At 46.1% G+C, this 20,238-nt stretch overlaps 1 protein-coding gene across 5 annotated transcripts in view; it reads right to left on the reverse strand.

The window, feature by feature from the left end:
* Positions 1-3,833: 3,833 nt before the first annotated feature.
* The window catches only part of HEG1 (heart development protein with EGF like domains 1), a 42,250-nt gene continuing 25,845 nt past the window's right edge, over positions 3,834-20,238 (reverse strand). For 4 of the 5 annotated variants that reach the window (XM_045031736.1, XM_045031737.1, XM_045031738.1 and 1 more), the window contains 5 exons: positions 12,908-12,950; positions 12,746-12,783; positions 11,200-11,287; positions 7,966-8,140; positions 3,834-5,291 (listed from right to left, as the gene is read on the reverse strand). In XM_045031736.1, the coding sequence (XP_044887671.1) occupies positions 5,142-5,291; positions 7,966-8,140; positions 11,200-11,287; positions 12,746-12,783; positions 12,908-12,950 (494 nt within the window). In that variant the 3' untranslated portion in view covers positions 3,834-5,141. Of the gene's footprint in view, positions 5,292-7,965; positions 8,141-8,455; positions 8,515-11,199; positions 11,288-12,745; positions 12,784-12,907; positions 12,951-20,238 lie in introns of those variants that run through there. The other variant, XM_045031739.1, reaches the window with a different exon arrangement.

The raw sequence follows: 20,238 nt of genomic DNA on the forward strand, positions 1-20,238 counted from the left end.
ACATTCCTCTGTTGCACCTCTCTTCTCTTGCAATCTCAAGAGGAAGGGTCAAGGCATGAACAGGGGTCTGAAACCTACTGAAGTGCAGAGAAGGAGACGGTTACTCACCCTGTGCAGCAACTGGAGTTCTTTGAGATGTATGTTCCTGTGGGTGCTACACTTCCATTGCACCTGCGCCTTTGATCAGCGGTTTTTGGTAGCAGCACCCGTTTAGCCCATGTACGCGCCTCACACATCCTTGTACCCTGCACCAAGCCTTTTGGGGCCGCTGGATGACCCGCCCTCAGTTCCTTCTCCACCACAAGTCCCACAAAGGAAACTCCAAAGCAGAGGGGAAGGAGGGTGGGTAGTGGAGCACCCATAGGAACACACACATCGAAGAACTACAGTTACTGCACAAGGTGAGTAATCTCTCCTTCTTCCTCAAGCTGTGTCCCTGTGGGTGCACCACCTCAGAGCAGTACATCCCTAAGAATGTGAGAGGTTTGGACCAGGGTCCAGTACCGAAGAGAGAACTGCATCGCCTACAGCCGCATCTGATCTTGCAGCAGACACCAAGGCACAATGAATAGAAAAGGTAGGTGGCTGAGGACCATGTTGCACTCTTCAGATGTCTCCAATTGATACATCCTTAAGTTAGGCTGTAGAAGAAGAAAATACGCTAGTGGAACGTACTATCCCTCTTGAAGGCGCTGAATCTGAGTTTCGTCATAACAGACTGTAATACATCAGAGATTCACTTTGATAACTTCTGTTTTGAAATAACTGAACCCTTCTTTCTGTCCGCAATGGATACAAAGAATCTAGGAGACTGTCTAAAAGGTTTGGTCCTGTCTAAATAAAAAGCTAATGCATCTAGAGTATGCAACATGGCTTCTTGACTAGTTCAATGTGGTTCTGGGGGAAAACAAACAAACCAAGCAATGAATGGGTTTGATTAAATAAGAAATTCTGAGGACACCTTAGGTAAAAATCTGGGATGGGCCCACAGAGATACTTTCTCTGTAATGAATACCATAAATGGGGGGGGAGGGTCCACCATTAAAGTCCCCAATTCTCTGACCCTTTGGCCAGAAGTTATAGCTACCAAGAAGACTGTCTTCACTGATTGCTCTAATAAAGAACAAATACCTAGTGGTTCAAAGGGGTACTTCATAAGGCAATGCAGGACTAGGTTCAGGTCCCAGCTAGGAGCAGAGTCTCTGATTTGTGGGTAGAGATTCGACAAACCTCTTAGGAATCTTACCATGACCGGATGAGCAAAGAGTGAAAAAACCCCTATGGATATGTGAAAAGCTGTAAGTAATAGCCTAATGGAGTTCATAGAAAGACCCAATGTTTTCAATTCCAACAGATAATCCACTTGATGACTAGAATAGCCTCATGACAAGAGAAGCACTTTTTAAATCCCAGGAAGCCTAGCAATCTCAAGCAAATTAACAACAAATCGACCCCTATTGAAGGGGGAAAAAACCTCAACACTAACTACATCTATGAACAAAAATATTTTTAAATGATATTTTAAACTTTTTTGTAGAAAGAAAGAAAGAAAGAAAGTTAGTTAGTTGTTCCAACAACTACAAACAGTACATATTAACCAACAAACTGAATTCCGAATACTAGTAGAGAACAGGCACAGTTGTAGACTCTGTCTCAGGCCGCAGGTGGTTGAGAAGGAACTGAGGGTGGTTCGTCCACACGGCCTCATTTAGTCTCGGTGTGGGGGAGGAGGGGTGTGGGGTACACATGCGGGCCAAGCAAATGCTGCTACCAAAAATCTCCAATCAAAGGCTCAGGCTCACCTAAAGTGGAGCACCAACAGGAACACTACACTCAAAGAAGAACGAATGCCTAGTACTGAATCTTACTTGTGCATCTGTTCACACTTGGGATGGGGCACAACAACTTTCTGAGTGCTGGGCAAGACTCTTTAGGATCACAGGCTCTATGGCAAACAAACCCTGTTAAGTGTCAGTTAATTGAGAGTCTGTCTTCACTATAGAGTTAACTCATGTGACCTTCACTGCAGAGTTACTGCTCTAGAGTTATCTTAGACAGAGTGAGAGCAGCCACTCTGGGACATAGCACTCAAGTTCCTGCGTCCACACTGATGCTGTACTCACTCAAATGTGGCACTAAGAACTCTAAGGGCACGTTCCATTGTTAAGCGCTGCAGTAAGCGAAGCCACTCTATAAATTCTTTCCCATGTATTGTGGGAGAACTTGTAAGCCTTTTCTGAGCACTCAGGGAGAATTGTGGGAAGGCCTTGTAAGATTAGTGGCACTAGAGTGGAGCTAGCCTGCAGCCACACTGCAAAGAGATTACGTTAATAGCTGATTCGAGTTTAGTTTATACCCCATCTCAGACCAGCTAACTTGAGTTAAGGATTTTTGTGTGTGGAAGGGAGTTGAGTTAGGGGCAACTTGAGTTATTATTCTGCTGGGGCCGTTTTATTCAATATCTTCATTAACGATCTGGAGGATGGTGTGGACTGCACCCTTAGCAAGTTTGCAGATGACACTAAACTGGGAGGAGTGGTTGATACGCTGGAGGGTAGGGATAGGATACAGAGGGACCTAGACACATTAGAGGATTGGGCCAAAAGAAATATGATGAGGTTCAACAAGGACAAGTGCAGGGTCCTGCACTTAGGACGGAAGAATCCCATGCACTGCTACAGACTAGGGACCGAATGGCTGGGCAGCAGTTCTGCAGAAAAGGACCTAGGGGTTACGGTGGATGAAAAGCTGAATATGAGTCAACAGTGTGCCCTTGTTGCCAAGAAGGCTAATGGCATTTTGGGTTGTATAAGTAGGGGCATTTCCAGCAGATCGAGGGATGTGATCATTCCCCTCTACTCAGCACTGGTGAGGCCTCATTTGGAGTACTGTGTCAAGTTTTGGGCCCCACACTACAAGAAGGATGTGGATAAATTGGAGAGAGTCCAGCGGAGGGCAACAAAAATGATTAGGGGGCTGGAGCACATGACTTATGAGGAGAGGCTGAGGGAACTGGGATTGTTTAGCCTGCAGAAGAGAAGAATGAGGGGGGATTTGATAGCTGCTTTCAACTATCTGAAAGGGGGTTCCAAAGAGGATGGATCTAGACTGTTCTCAGTGGTAGAAGATGATAGAACAAGGAGTAATGGTCTCAAGTTGCACAGGGGGAGGTTTAGGCTGGATATTAGGAAAAACTTTTTCACTAGTAGGGTGGTGAAGAACTGGAATGGGTTACCTAGGGAGGTAGTGGAATCTCCTTCCTTAGAGGTTTTTAAGGTCAGGCTTTACAAAGCCCTGGCTGGGATGATTTAGTTGGGTTTGGTCCTGCTTTGAGCAGAGGGTTGGACTAGATGACCTCCTGAGGTCCCTTCCAACCCTGAGATTCTATGATTCTATTCGAGTTCACTTTGCAGTGAAGACAAACTCTAAGTGTATTTGATTAACGTGATCTTCACCAAGCACCCAACCCTGCAGAGTGAAGTCAGAGAGCTTTGGATCAGACCTTTAGTTAGGAATGTAATAAATTATCTATTTGGAGCTTCTTCCCCAGTGATCAACAGACATTTTTACAACAGCCAAATGTGATATCTTCAAAAATACATGTGTTCAGGGAATCAAATAGGATTAGTGAAGTAAGTTAAAGAGTTCTTCAAGAATGAAACAACTGTGAAGTTAGACCCTATTGAAAAATGCAGAAAGACCTTCACAACAAATATTTTGTAGTTTTTCATGCAAATTTGTTGTTGATCATTCAAATTTTCTAGAATCACAGACTACACAATAAGCTTGTAAAAAAAATTTTTTTTGCAAAAAATGTTGAATTTTTGGGGGTCAAAATGTCACAAATTCCCGACCAGCTCCATTTGCAGTGACTAACTGTCAATCCAGTGCAAACTGCCAGCTAAAAGGACTGACACAGAGAAGACAGCTGGAAGTCCTTAACAGTTTTTTTGTGATCCAAAGCCTTGTGCTTCTCCCACAGTCAAATGCATCTGGCCACAACAGGCCTGATTTTCTGATGTGCTGAGTAGCTCTGCAGTGCCCATTGAAATCAGGGGAGCTGTGGCTGTCTGGATCCAATGCAAAGTCTAAAATTCATGGTACATCAGTCCAACCAGGGCTATAATACTTCTGTTCTTGGTCACTTTCTCCCTGAAGTTCATTATGGCTACACACATTTTCTGCAAAGCAATGCGATCTACCTCAACAATTTTATCTTGTAATTTATTGCTCCATTAATGAATACTATATCTGAACTTGCTGCTTTTAAAACGCATTTAAATCCCTACTGGAGGTTGCTATGGTGACTTACCACAATATAATAACACAAGTTTTGAATAACATTGCAGATCAGTGGGCAATACACTGTCACATTCAGACATTTCCAAACACAAAGGAGATTTTCAAAGCAGTGCAAGGCATCAGTTATACCTTTTCCCATTAAAATTAAGGAGGCATGGCTAAATCCCCTATACTCCTTTGAAAATGTCAACCTGTGAATTCAGCCATCATTGCCAGATGGAATGCTTAGTTAAGCGCTGAGACATTTGACAGAATGACACATACCAATAAAAAAAATAATATTTAGTGGGCAATCCTGCTCCCTTGTTGCATAGGAATCAGATCATAACATGGAAAGGCAGAGAAGGGTCTGGAATGAACATACACTTCCTACCCAAAAAGAGCACACAGTGTATCTTGCATAAAAGTTGGCCAAGAGGAAACACACAGTAGTCAGACCAATATCTGTAATTTTACAATATCTGTAAACAAAACACTCCCTAGTGGTATTAATTTTAGAATGCAGGCAACAATTAGTTTGTCTGTACTGATCTATTAACAAATTCATGTTATGTGACGTCAATGGTGAAGATAAAAGTGGTGTGCACAAGTTCACTTCCATAAACTTCCACCCGGATCTTTTACAGATCTGCATATTGGCTCATTCTTCCCCTCCACCTTTGCTACTCAACAACTACAAATGGGTTTTCAAGGCAGCAGTGCTCTGTGTTCTTTTGAGTTCAAAGTCCTTCCTGTATGTGAAGATTAAGACTGGTATCAGCTGAACTGTCATGCGACAGAGTGTACCTGGTAAACAAGGACACCTATCTATGTTGATCTTCCACTCCCACACAATTATGTTAAAAATAGTCTCTTCTTCTAGTTTCATCACTAATAAAGGATAGGTTATATTGTCCAGGGTAGATGCATGAATGTCTGGATCCAGGTAAACCAGTGTAGGGAGGATAAAGTCCATTTCTTTCCAGTTCAGCGTTTCTTAGACCAGTCGGCTATAGTATAAAAAAGAAAAGAAAAGGCTCTTATTCTGAGGCCTGAGTCCTATTTCAAATGTAACCTTAAAATCTTTTCTTTCTCCAGACTCACATGATGAAATAGAAACACACTTGAATTTGTTTGTTTTTATTGTTCTTGTCTGAGTTCCCTTTTATTTCAGGCATTATTTAGCTGATGTAAATTAGCGTAGCTTCAGTGAAGTCCTTGGAGCTATATTACATAAGAATGGCCATACTGGGTGAGACCAAAGGTCCATCTAGCCCAGTATCCTGTCTTCTGACAGTGGCCAATGCCAGGTGCTTCAAAGGGAATGAAATGTTGATTTACACCAGCTGAGGATCGGGACCATAACTTTAAGCAATGATTGAAGACAGTTATTTCAGTGGCTACAAGGAAATGTCATGGTTTGAGATGAGCTCTCAGATCCATCCCACCTGCTATTACAGGACTGTTCCTAGCTATTTTCTAGGGCTTCTATTTTTTTGTTCAGTCTAATTTTAAATATCTCAAGCAACAGGGATGTGCCTAGACTTCACCTCTGATTCCATGATGTGCACTCTCAGAGCAGTGGAATAGGAGGACTCTGCGAGGCTCATTAATACATTGTGAACATTTATCTCTACCACCACGTGTGTGCAAGTGCAACCGTTTGGCTAACTCTCAATCGACAAAGTGATACAGGCCCAAACAGCTGTTAGCCTTTGCACCTGGTAATTAAGAGGGGAGAGGATCTGGAAACTGCCAGGGTTTAGCAAACACTTCCTCAGTCACTGTGACCACAAAGGGAGGTGCTACGCACATGAAGAACGCTAATACATCAGCACAGTGTGCTACGGGAATACTCTTCTTAGGGGGCCCAGAAGGATGTTAGCAGCTCCACTTTCAAAGAGAAGCTAATGCCACATGGAAGCCTCTGAAAAAAATTCCATTTAGAGACAACTCTGCTGAGTCACCATGGTAAATTATCGGGGACATCTGGATGCCAACAGGATCTTTGCTTCATAATGCCTAGACAGTGGAATCCTTACTCACAGTGAGTAGTGCCCTTGAGTAGCACTAAACCGCTGTTGGCTCCTGTTGTGAGACTCGTCATTGCTGTACACTGGTGGGTTCTGTACCAACCACCTGCAAAAACACACATTCCTGTTTATTGGCTATAATAAAGGTCTTCAGAAAAGTTTGGGAAACCCCTCAATTTCCAAGGCTCTTTTGCTAAGTGAGAGCAGGGACAAGGGTCAATTCCATTGCTACGGTATATCCCAATAAACGTGCTCTGGAAAAACTTAAATTTACCTTGCAAATAAAATGCAAAATCAAAACAAAGTAATGCTCATGGTCCTCTTATATCGCTGGTGTGACGTTATGAGTATAATATCTCACTGAAAGGTGACAGGGCCAGAAAAAGTTAATTAACTCACCTCACCGACTGACCTGACCCATGGGTGAACCTTAAGAACTGGTTAGCAAGATATGTAAATGAATAGAGCTTTGAAATGCAAGTCTGCATTGTTAGAGGTAGAAGGGGAGATGTTTGCTCAGGTCTTGTGATGTAAGCAAACAAGTCTCGTCTATTGCTATAGTTTTAATTCAAAGATCAAAAAAAGGAATATTAACATTTATGATGATACTTGAGTGAAATAGTATTATTGTCTATGTGTCTCTTTGAAGGTTGTGGTAACCTGTATTTGAACTGTTTAATGAATAAATTACTCTGTGCTAATTGCCAGGATGTTTGGGAGAAGGAGAGTTAAGCCTATTGTTTTCTCAGGCTAAAAGGCTGCTGGAAATGTATAAGAAGCCTGGGACACGATCCTGCTTCATCTCAGATCTGCTTTGGGTTTCAAGAGGGGGAAACCTTAGGCCATAAGGATTGAGATCCCCAGTCATTGACTGGAGCCACCCTGAATATGGAAATTGGACTATAACCTATGGACTATTTCTAAAAGGACTTTTGGCTCACCTCTACTATGAATCTGAACCTCAAGAATTGAATTCAAGTCTGTCTGTATATTGATCTTTTAACCAACACTCTCTCTTTTCTTTTTTAATAAATTTTAGCTTAGTTAATAAGAATTGGCTATAGCATGTATTTTGGGTAAGATCTAAGTTATAATTGGACCTGGGTATGTGGCTGATCCTTTGGGATTGGAAGAACCTTTTCTTTTATATGATGAGATCAGATTTTTAGGAATCATCATCATATATGACAGGTGTGTCTGGACGGAGGCCTAAGGCTGGGTACTTTAAGGGAACTGTGGGGTTTGGACTTCTAAGTGACCAGTGAGGTACTATAGAAGCTGTTTTGTGCTGGTTGGTAAATCTTTGGAATAACCACCAGCGTTTGGGGTTTGTCTGCCCTGTTTGGTTTGCAGTTCACCCTGATTGAGTGACCTCAGCTCGCTCCCAGGGGCAGCACCGTCACAGCTGGACAACAACATTGCAAAATATGGGCCCGATCCTTCAGCATTTACTCACATGAGTAACTACATTAGATTTACTCACAGGAGTAATGGTTTGCAGGCTCAGAAACTGTGCCCGCAAGACTCTCAAACCTCAGGTATTTGCTTTTGCCTTACATGCCATGTGTCCACATCTCAGGCAGCAAAGGATACAATATCTCTGGACCATCAGACAAAAGAAAAAGTATAGATGGAAGCCGGGAATAGATACCGAATAATATACATCCGTCATCTGCAGCAGGTTTTTAGTGCTTCCATTTTCTTGCATTTCTATGGTCTCTCTGCCCCACTCCTGTGCTCGAGGATTCTTGGGGTACTCGGCATACGGTGACATTTGGAAATCCCCACTCTTGAAGATGAGTTTACTTATGTCATTTTTATTCTTCCTGTTTAAAAAAAAAGTTAAAAGGCAAAACTGATCTTGCTGTCTTGTTTCGGTGACATGATTTAAGGAGATTTGCCCTGATTGCAGGCAGTGGTATGAAGCTGGACTGTAGGTGAAGAAAACTCCAGTTTTCACCAATGCAGCTTATCCCTGGGGTAAGCTGCACTAGTGTAAAAATTGCAGCTTTTCTTGTTCATAGTCAGGGTTTGCACTGGTGCACGCTTGGCTGGAATCTCCAGTGCAGACAAGCTTAAACCTTGTGACTAAGGTTGGAATGACTCAACAGTGAGGGTAATTAACCACCGGAACAACTTACCCAGTGACGTGGTGGATTCTCCATCACTTCAAGTCTGTACATAAGGACTGCCTGTCTTTCTAAAAGAGATGCGCTTTAGCTCAAACAGAAGTTATGGGCTTGATGCAGGAATCACTGGGTGAGAGTCTAGGGTCTGTTTTACACAGGAGGTCAGATTCGATCAGATGTGGGCAAACTATGGCCCGCGGGCCACATCCGGCCCGCGGGACCATCCTGCCCGGCCCCTGAGCTCCCGGCCAGGGAGCCCAGTCCCTGGCCCCTCCCCCGCTGTCCCTCCTCCCCCGCAGCCATGCTGCTGCACAGGTCGCGCTCTGGCCCGCCGCTCCCACTGGGCAACGTGGGGAGTGCAGCTGGCTCTGGCCGGGTGTCGCGTCTGTCAGGGCCGGCTCCAGACCCCAGCGTGCCAAGCAGGTGCGTGGGGCGGCATTTCGTGGCAGGGCGGCATTTGGCTCCGGCGGACCTTCCGCAGTCATGCCTGCGGGAGGTCCACCGGAGCCCCGGACGAGCAGACCTGCCGCGGGCATGACTGCGGAGGGTCCCCTCTTCCCGCGGCTCCGCTTGAGCTCCCGCAGGCATGACTGCGGCAGGTGCACTGGTCCCGCGGCTCGGACGGAGCTCCCGCAGGCATGCCCTGGGACCGCGGGACCACAGGACCGTCTGCAGGCACTTCTGCCCCGGCCGCGGGACCGGGGAAGAGCGGCGCGGCCGCCGCTCTGCTTGGGGCGGCGTAATTTCTAGAGCCGCCCCTGGCGTCTGTGAGCTCCTGCTACTGGTAAGGGGGCAAGGAGAGGGGGAGTTGGGTACGGGAGCAGGGGGTCCTGGAGGACAGTCATGGAGGAGGGGGCAGTCGGATGGGGCGGAGGTTCTGGGGGGGTGGTCTGGGCATGGAGAACAGGGAGGGTTGGGAGTGGGAGTCCTGGGGGGCCTGTCGGGGGCGAGGATGTGGATAGGGGTTGGGAGGGCAGTTGGGGGACAAGGAGCAGGGGCAGTTGGATAAGGGGATGGGATCCCAGGGGAGGATTCCGGGGGGACGGGTCAGGGTACAAGGAGCAGAGGGCAGTTGGATAGGGGGTGGGAGTCCCGGGGGCACTGTCGGGGGCGGGGGTGTGGATAGGGGTAGGGGCAGTCAAGGGACAGGGAGCAGGCGGGTTGGATAGGGGGCGGGGGTCCCGGGAGGGAGTGGTCAGGGGACAAGGAGCAGGGTGGGGGTTGGATGGGTTGGGGATTCTGAGGGGGGGCAGTCAGAGAGCGGGAGGTGGGAGGGGGTGGATAGGGGGCAGGGGCCAGGCTGTTTGGGGAGGCACAGCCTTCCCTATCCAGCCCTCCATATAGTTATGCAACCCTGATGTGGCCCTTGGGCCAAAAAGTTTGCCCACCCCTGGATTAGATGATCATAATGGTCCTGTTTGGCCTTAAAATCAATGAATTTATGTATTTTAGTTCATAGAAGAGTCATGGAAGTGTCGAAAGTCAGGGAAAGGTCAAGCTTCTCAAGTTTCTGTACATTTGAATAGACATATTTTGCATGTATATTGAAACTGCTTGGACCAATGCCCTAGGCAACTGTCTGAACCCCCAGAATCTCAAAAACACCCCCCCAAACAACCCGCCTATCTACTGTATCTTATGAGAATCTCCTTTGGAGGAGATTTAGATCCAAAACTGTGTCACCGAAGAGGGGGATATCCCAATGCTGCACATATATGCTATTGAGTGGTTAGTCTACTTAAGGAAGGGAGGTGATCTTGTACCTAGATATGAAGACTAGGAGTCAGGACTCCTTGGTTCTGTTCTTTGCTATACCACTGACTTGCTAGGCAACCCTGACACAATCATGTTACCCATCTACAGAACTGGTATCATAATACTTGTCTACTTCACAAAAGTGTGGTACAGGTTAATTAATACTTTAAAGTGCTATATTAAATATACGGAGTATACTTCTGTTTAACTATGGGGTAAATCCTGCCTCTCATTTGGTGCTTAATTTGTAATGAAAGAGGTGCTGGGGCTCAAGCCTTTAGGTGCCAGGCTTCAAGCAATTTTTTTACTTTCATAACTGACGTGGCAAGCCCAGAGGTGCCGGGGCTGTGAACTGCCAGGCCCAGAGGTGCCGGGGCTGTGAACTGCCAAGCCCAGAGGTGCCGGGGCACAAATTAAGTGTTGCTCCCAGTTCATAGGTACAGAAGGCCTCCTGGCCAGAGAAATTTTGTGGTGCCAAAGAGAGGCAGCACTTGTACGAAGGCGTAGAGGCCTGCACTTCATGGGTGATATGGAATCTAGCTCTGCAGACCCATCCTACATGGCCATGAACAGGGTGTCTGAGCAGTGGGGCTGGGCTGGGGCTTGGGGCGGGGAACACCAGAGCATTATCCACTACCCTAAATCCTCTAGTCTTTCCTATTGCATAAATTGTTTCTTTCATCTCAGCAGGAGTTGCCTTTGCAAGGCAGCTCCTTTGCTGCTCCATGGCTTGGAGCAGGCGGGTTTCCTTTATCTCCCCTTCCCAATGGACATGATTCCCAGCACTCTGTTGAGTTACTTGGGCTGGCTCCTGGGAAAAAAAGATTTTCCCTGAAGTGTAAGTACAATATATCCTTTGGTATCTCCACTAAATCTATTGTTTACACTAGGTTTTGTCCTCTGCATGTTTGGCCTTTCAGGTCTAGATGTGAGGCACTAAGTCCTGCATAATCCATTAACATCACTAACACAGGATTTGGCATCTGGTTTACGATACCTACCGGCAGCAAGTGATGATCAGTGCTATCACCAGGATAAGCAGAAGTCCCCCTCCTGCAGCTGCAATCACCACGGTGATTAGCTGATATGCTAAACACAAGAGACACAGGCAACCTCACTGACTTAGAAACGATAACATGCTTATAAATATTTAAGTGGGTATACAGGTATATAGCTCCATATCTATCCATCAGGCAAAAGGATTAGGAATTATCTTCTCTTGTTCAGTAATTATCAAATAGGACATTAAATTATGTCAGGTAGATTTACCTGGAGTTGGGGAGTTTTGGAGGACCGGGAAGAAAAATGGGAACTGTGAGACATGGAAAAACAGGTCCCTTCTTTGGAACAGTTTGTACCTATGAACGTACGAGAGGTGTGCAACGGAAAGTCAGATCATCTTTACGCAGCAGTAATCAACTCATGACAGACTGTACTTTTTCACAGTCCTCTGCAGCATGGGGCACGGGTCCCCTGCAGGTTTAAACTAGTGTAAATGGTGAATTCTCTATAACTTGAAGTCTTTAAGCCATGGTTTGATGACTTCAGTAACTCAGCCAGAGGGTATGGGTCTGTTACAGGAGTGGGTAGGTAATGATCTATGGCCTGCAATGTGCAGAAGGTCAGACCAGATGATCACAATGATCCCTTCTGACCTTAAAGTCTGTGAGTCTATACATGTGCAGGGGAGGCCTCCAAGAAGTCATTTGTGGTAAAATGTTGAGTAGAGCTGGTCGAAAAAATGGATGGAACACTCTTCCATCGGAAAATTCAGTTTGATCAAAATTGAAACTTTTTGCAGGAACAAGAAAACCTCAACAAAATGTCCTATGGTAAAATTTTGAAATGATTTGTTACGACTTCCTTGTTTGTTTCATTTTGCTTAGACATTTAGATTAGATTAGATTATTAATGTTCTGATATTATTAAATGAAACTATATGATGCTTTCAAATTAAATGATTTTTGAATTTCTAATCTGAGAAAAAAATTGACATTTCAACTTTTTGGCCCAATTTGGGACTTTTTTCCACCCAAAATGTTGGAATTTTTTGACCAGCTTTAATGTTGAGCAAATGACCACAGCTGGTTCAGCAATAAAACTTATAATAAAAAATAATAATTGGATATATACCTATCTCCTAGAACTGGAAGGGACCTTGAAAGGTCATTGAGTCCAGCCCCCTGCCTTCACTAGCAGGACCAAGTACTGATTTTTGCCCCAGATCCCTAAGTGGCCCCCTCAAAGACTGAACTCACAACCCTGGGTTTAGCAGGCCAATGCTCAAACCACTGAGCTATCCCTCCCCACTTATTACTCCAACTTTCTAGCATTGGGTAAGAACTGAATTTTATAAAAAAGGATAAGAATTTCTCATTAGTGCTGACTGGTAATGGTGATCCAAGGGAAATTCTGCCCCACTAATTAGAAGAACAAAGCACTCTGATTGCAGTTCAGGCTGAAAACATATCAGAAATAGAAGAGCCATTTGTGCCCTCATGACCCTAACAAAGAATAATGTGAAAGGACAAGAAGTTCCATACTTACGGTTTCCACAGTTCAATCCCCCCAAGCCGAACGGGCACCTGTAACAGGAAAGAACTATGAGTTTTAAACATCTGAGCCTTAGTTGTGACAACATGTTACCAAAGCAATTTTGGGAGTGGGTGGGGAAAAGGGAGTTAGGTTAAGAAACAGAGATTACTGTACCTCACACAGGTCTCATTTTCAAGCCTAAATCCATCTTTGCAAGCTAGAAAATTAAAGAGAAAGGTGATGAGCATCCCTCAGTGGTGAACTGTAAGTAGGTGTGTATTTATTATTTGTATTGCTGTAGATCAGGGGTCGGCAACCCTTCAGTAGTGCTGTGCCGAGTCTTCATTTATTCACTCTAATTTAAGGTTTTGCGTGCCAGTAATACATTTTAACGTTTTCAGAAGGTCTCTCTCTATAAGTCTATAAACTATTGTTGTATGTAAAGTAAACAAGTTTTTTAAAACGTTTAAGAAGCTTCATTTAAAATTAAATTAAAATGCAGATCTTATCAGTTTAGTGCAGTGGTTCTTAACCTGGGGTGCATGCATCCCCGGGGCAAGGCCAGTGCAAGGATATTTTGCGCCCTAAGCGAAACTTCCACCTTGCCCCCCCCTTCACATCAGTCCATTGAGAGGCAAATCCCAATGAGCCTTTATAGACCCCAGGGGCCAGCCATGCCCAGGGGCTGCTCCCCAGACCAGGTTCCCCCCTCCCCGCCCCCTGAACTCCCCTGGAGGGTGCACAGTCCCCTGCTCCGAGTCCACTCACTGGCTTTGCCAGGCTTGGGCTGCTGCAGCAGCTCAGCAGGGAGGAGCTGCCTTCCGGAGGCACCGGAGAGCCAGAGCATCCCACTTGCGGCAGCAGCGAGCCCCAGCCATGGAGGAGCCGGCGCGGTGCAAGGGGGGCAGCAGCCCTGCAAAGGCAGTGGCGCTGCTAGCGGAGAGCAGCTGCGCCCCTCCCCCTCCTGCCCAGGCTGCGGCCCTGGCGCCCCTCCGGGGGCTCCTGCAGGCTGCAGTGGATATATGCGGGAGCCAGTCCCCATGTGCCCCCTGGCTACCCCCTCGCCTAGGGTTACTATATTTCAACAATCAAAAACGAGGGGAGAGCCCCCGCCCCCATCCACTCCCTCCTAATTCCCACCCCGGTTGCCCTGATCAGAACCCCCAACCCCCCCCCCGGCTCCTTGTCCCCTGACTGCCCCCTCCTGGGACCCCTGCCCCTAACTGCCCCCCAGAACCCCACCCCCTACCTAAGCCTCCCTGCTCCTTGTCCCCTGACTACCCCCTCCTGAGACCCCCCCACCCTAACTACCCCCCTAGGGCCCTATCCCCTACCTGTCCCCTGACTGCCCCAACCAAAGCTCCACGGGGAGTGCTGAGGCAGTGGGAGGGGGGGAGCTGTGAGAGGGGCAGCGGCGGCGGCAGCTCACACTCCCGGGAACCGCAGAACCCAAGCGTGGTGAGGGGGCAGCTGGGGGGGCCGCCTGCCCGGGCTGTGGCCTGGTGCTCTCCTCCGGGAGGGCTCCTGCAGCAGATGCATGCGGGCAGCGGTCCCCGTGTGCCCCCCGGCTTCTCCCTCGCCGTGCTCAGGCTCTGCGGCTCCCGGGAGTGTGAGCTGCTGCTGCCACCCCTCCCACAGCAGGCTCAGGGCCCCACACCCCGGTGGCTCACACTCCCGGGAGCCACAGAACCCGAGCACGGGGAGGGGAGAGCTGGGGAGTGTGCCGGCCGCCGGTCTGGGGTCCTGGCTGCCAGTCCCACTCAGCCTCTGCTGGCCTGGGGTTCTGTTCACTCAGCCGGCTGTGTGCTGAGCGGGGCCGACGGCCGGGACTCTGGCTGGCAACTGCATGCCTGGCAAAATCGGCTCGCGTGCCAAAGGTGGCACGTGTGCCATACGTTGCTGACCCCTGCTGTAGATAGAAGCTCTAGGCATAGAATCATAGAAGTGTTAGAACTGGAAGGGACCTCAATAGCTCATCCAAGCCAGCCCTTCCACTCAGTGCAGGACCTGGGGCATATCTACACTTAAAATGCTTCATTGGCACAGATCTACTGATGCAGCTGTAGCGCTTTAATGAAAATACTCTAAGCCTGATGGCTTAGTCAATCCACCTCCCTTAGAAGCGGTAGCAATGTCGGTGAGAGAAAACTCTTTTGCCGACATAGCGCTGTCTACACCGGGGGTTAGGTTGGTATAACTATGTCGCTCAGGGCTATGGATTTTTCACACCCCTGAGCGATGTAGTTATACCAATATAGGTTTGTGGTGGAGACCAGACCCAAGTAATAACTAGACCATTTGTGACAGGTGTTTGTCTAATCTGATCTTAAAATCCTCCAATAACAGCGATTCCACAACCTCTGTAGGCAATTTGTTCCAGTGCTTAACCACCCTGACAGGAAGTTTTTCCTAATGTCCAACCTAAACCGCCCTTGCTGCAATTTAAACCCACTGCTTCTTGTCCTATCCTCAGAGGTTAAGGAGAACAATTTTTCACCTCCTCCTTGTAACAACCTTTTATGTACTTGAAAACTGTTATCATGTCCCCTCTCAGTCTTCTCTTCTCCAGATTAAATAAACCCAATTTTTTAAATCTTTCCTCATAGGTCATGATTTCTAGACCTTTAATCATTTTTGTTGCTCTTCTCTGGACTTTCTCCCATTTGTCCACATCTTTCCTGAAATGTGGTGTGCAGGACTAGGCAACAAAATAGCAGATGAAATTCAATGTTGATAAATGCAAAGTAATGCACATTGGAAAATATAATCCCAACTATACACATAAAATTATCTAAATTAGTTGATACCACTTAAGAAAGAGATCTTGGAATCATTGTGGATAGTTCTCTGAAAATATCCACTCCATGTGCAGCAGCAGTCAAAAGAATGTTCGGAATCATTAGGAAAGGGATAGATAATAAGGTATCATAAATATAATAAAAATATCATATTGCCTCTATATAAATCCATGGCACACCCACATCTTGAATACTGTGTGCAGATGTGGTCACCCCATCTCAAAAAAGATACAAAAAAGATACATTGGAATTGGAAAAGGTACAGAAAAGGGCAACAAAAATGATTAGGAGTATAGAATAGCTTCCATATGAGGAGAGATTAATAAGACTGGGATTTAACAGCTTGGAAAAGAGAGGACTAAGGGTGGATATGATAGAGGTCTATAAAATCATGACTGGTGTGGAGAAAGTAAGTAAGGAAGTGTGGTTTACTCCTCATAACACAAGAACTAGGTGTCACCTACTGAAATTAAGAGGCAGCAGGTTTAAAACAAACAAAAGGAAGTATTTCTTCACACAACACAGAGTCAACCTCTGGAACTCTTTGCTTAAGAATGTTATGAAGGCCAAGACTCTAAAAGGGTTCAAAAAAGAACTAGATAATTCCTGGAGGATAGATCCACTGATGGCTATTAGCCAAGATGGACAGGGTTGGTGTCCCTAGCCTCTGTTTGCTGGAAGCTGGGAATGGGCAACAGGGGCTGGATCACTTGACGATTACCTGTTCTGTTAATTTTGTTGGAAGCACCTGGCATTGGCCACTGTTAGAAGACAGCATACTTGGCTAGATGGACCTTTGGTCTGACCCAGTATGGCCATGTTCTTACATTCGGTTGACTCCCTGGACCCTCTCTGGGGGGCTGCGTCTACACTGCAAAGCAATAAGGCTCGGATCCTGGGTCCCAGCTTAACTTGAGCTTGGATCCTCCAGCCCTGCAAAGTCCTGGGACCCTGCTTCTGAGCCCTGTGTTAGTGCAACTGCAGTGTAGACGCAAGGGGGAGTAGCTTGGAGCCCAGGATCAAGGATGGGCTTATGTTGCAGTGTAGATACACCCTTGAAATCTTAAGAGCTTGAAAAGAAAAGACAGGCAGCATCTCAGCTCTTTTCCAAATACACGCACACGAGCTGCAACCACAACGAAGCTTAAATGTCAAGCATTTGGGCCTGTTAATACATAATCTGAGACAGTGCTGGAGGTAAAGGAATGCAGGATCCACTGCTCTTAGTGTGAGGTGGGGAATGCAACATATGACAAAGAAGAGGTCAATATTCACTGCCATGTAGAGCAGAATAGAAGCACAAACTCTTATTAACAAGAAGCTGGGCATTATTTCTGGCATTCTTGGTCCTTTAAAGTCCTCCTATCAAGAGAGCCAAGTACAACGGGGTCCTGGTATATGAATGAGGCTCATAGGTGCTACAAAAATAAATACTACTAATAATAGGAACTCAGCTATCAGATCACACTGTACAACTGCTATCAATTTTGGCCCATGCTTAACTTTATGCACAAGAGTAGTCCCCTGTCATAGGGCAGTGCTTCTCTGGAGCACCCTCTGGTGGCAGGTTGAGGCATGACAAGCACACCTGCCTCCATTTCCCTCCTTCAGACTCCCCAAGCAGTCTTTCTGAGTACGAATGGCCCTTGTGGGGTTCATTTATTTAAAAAGTCCCATGCATCTAAACCATAACGAAACAAGTCCCAACCAAGTCCCACAACCCAAGTCTAGAGAGAACATCCAATAGAGTCCCAGTGTTATTTTGCCATGCCCCAGATCTCCAGAACAGCACTTCCATTCCTCAGCCCTCCTGTATGGCTCCAGCGTCCCTCATGACACCTCACTCCCAGCCTTCTGGCCCTCTGGCTTCAGCTCTCCAACTCTGAGAGCCAGCAGACATCTCCCTCTGTTGCTCTGAGCCTTCAGCCCTCTCCAGCCATGACTTTCTGGCTCAGGAAGGATGGCTGGCTAGCCCCTCCATTGGCTTCCTAGCCCTCAGCTCTTTTCAGCCTGCTGGCACTGGCTCTTGAAAAGTCAGCAGGCTAGCTCCTCCGCTGGCTTCCTGATAATTCCTCCTCCTTTCCAGGGAACGCCTGCAGACAACTCTCTGTTGCTTTCCCCAGAGACCTCCTCCTGTCTCTCCCTAATCCTTTAGCCCTCCCAGGTGCTGTCCCTCCCTCTTAACTGGCCAAAAGGGAGCACCTGCCTTGGTACAAGGGAGCTGAACTTACTTCATTTATGGGGCTGAGCCACACTGTGAAACCTGCCAACTGCCTTCAATGGGACCACTCAAGTGCTTAAGTGCCTTGCGGGACTGGCACCTCAGATAACAATTAGAGCTGGTCCCATTTTTTTTTTATGGAACATGTTTCCATAGGAAAATGGAATTTCATCAGAATCAAAACTTTGTGGGAATATGGCCATTTCAATGACATTTTGTTTTAAAAATATTGGAAACGAAGCATTCTGATTTTTCGTTTTGAAATGTATATATATTTTTAGATGTTAGAATCGGAACAATGTTTTGATTTAATCGAAACAGAGCATTTCAAGTCATCCAAAACAGATTGTTTTGAAAAAAAAAATTGTTTCTTTCTTCCCTCAACCCATGTTGACTGGCATTAATTATATTACCTCCTTCAATTCTTTATTAATTGAGTCTCATATTAGCCATTCTATTGTTTTGTCCAGGAATTGTGTCAGGCTGACTGGCCTATAATTGCCCAATCATCTTGTTTACCCTGTTAAAATATTGGCACAACATTAGCTCTTTTCCAGTCTTCTGGAACTTTTCCAGTGTTCTAAGACTTATTAAAAATCAATATTAATGGTCTAGTGAGCTCCTCAGTCAACTCTTTTAAAACTCTCGAGTGCAAGTTTTCTGGACATGCTGATTTAAAACTGTCTGACGTTAGTAGCTGCTATTTAACAGCTTTCTTAGTTATTGTCGGAATGAAAAATATTTCATCATATGATATAAATACATTATCTGATTTTTCCAAGAATAGAAATATTTACTTGACACTTCTGCCTTTTCTGCTCAACAGTTCTACCATTTCCATCTAATAATGGGCCAATACCATTATTAGGACTTCTTCAGTTCCTGAATTACTTAAAAAACTCCTTCCTATTGTACTTAACTTTTCTGGCCATAGATTTCTCCTTGTATCGTTTTCCTTCCCTAACCAAATATTTTCACTGCTATCAACTTTCCCTTTTTTCCATTTATTATTTATATTATTTTTTATTGCTGCTTTAATTTCCCTTTTAAACCAGTCTGGCTTTTTTTTAAAACCAATTTTTTTCAATATCTCGCGATTGTAGTTTTTTTGGCTATTTAGTTGCCAATCATCATTCATATTTAAGTCTGTCCATCATATTAATTGTATTAGATTTATTATGAACTTTCTCTTTTGATTTTTATAAAATCAAGGAAGTAGGGTGACCAGATAGCAAGTGTAAAAAATCAGGAGGGGGGTGAGAAAAAAGCCCCCAAAATCGGGACTGTCCATACAAAATCGGGACATCTGGTCACCCTACAAGGAAGAGTCCACAAGTAGAAGGACACGTGATAAGTGTCTCAGTCAACCAGAAACCAGGACAACATGCAAATAAATACAAAATTATATACACCCGACCTGTACATAATAGTGAGGTGTCAGCAAAAGAGCAGAGATAGAGTGGTTTGTTCATGTTACAAGATCCATGAAAAGGACTTGGGGAAATCTTCCCCCAGCCTGAGTAACTAGATTGGGCATTACAGAACCCTGCGTTGGGAGCAATCCTATCTCCCAGGCTGCACTCCACAAAGGTGACTGCAGACTAACTATTAGTGTAGTCTCCAGAGCCTTAGCACGCTTCTGCTGCTTGGGAAGTGGGGAAGGACTGGCAGATTTTGTGGCCCAACCTGACCCCAATCCCTCACCCGCAGGCATGCAGCTGCACAGCTGTACAGTCAGTGCACCCCCCCCACTTACAGACAGAAAATCTATCGCACAGAGGGCAGGGGCAGGTCCTGGATGCACCATTTCTGGGCATCCGAGGGTTCTTTAAATGTAATGCAGAGCTGCAGAACTCTGCTCCTATTTCCCTTTCACTACCCCACCCGCTCTCCCCCTCCTGTCATGCTGCTGGCTTCCAGTTCCTTTGACTCTGCTTCGAAGAGAGCTCACTGTGCCACTCCCACTCTCCAAGCTTCTAACTATTACCGGCTAATCCGAAATCTAAACATCGCTGTAGTTTGGGGGAGGCAGGGGGTGCGTTGCCCCCACAAGGCGCAGAATTGGACCCCCACACACGTCCCCATTAGCCTGATTGGAGCTGCCCCCAATTATAGAAGTCAAACTATGCCTATGAATCTAAACTGGGAGGTGGAGGTGGAGGGGGCGGGGTGGGAGATATTAAGGACTAGAGAGGCCTGCAGCCAGGCAGAATGTTCAACTCCAATCCTCTTTCGACTTTTCACTCAGGATTTCTTTTTGTCCAGCTTGACCTCCCTCATCCAGTGAATGCCTGAGGGGACTCTTGGATGGGAGGAAGTGATCAGAGCCTCTCTCTGCTCACACAAGGGCACTTGGTTTTATTGAGAAAAATGCACCTCACAGAAGCCGACATGGCAAGCCTGTGGTAGCCTTTTCTTCATCAACCCTGCAGGCTTGGTGACATGTCCTGGAAAGGATGGGAATGGCAGCTACCTGGAGATGAATG

The sequence above is a fragment of the Mauremys mutica genome, chromosome 10 (assembly GCF_020497125.1).
Source record: "Mauremys mutica isolate MM-2020 ecotype Southern chromosome 10, ASM2049712v1, whole genome shotgun sequence".
Taxonomy (NCBI): Eukaryota; Metazoa; Chordata; order Testudines; family Geoemydidae; genus Mauremys; species Mauremys mutica.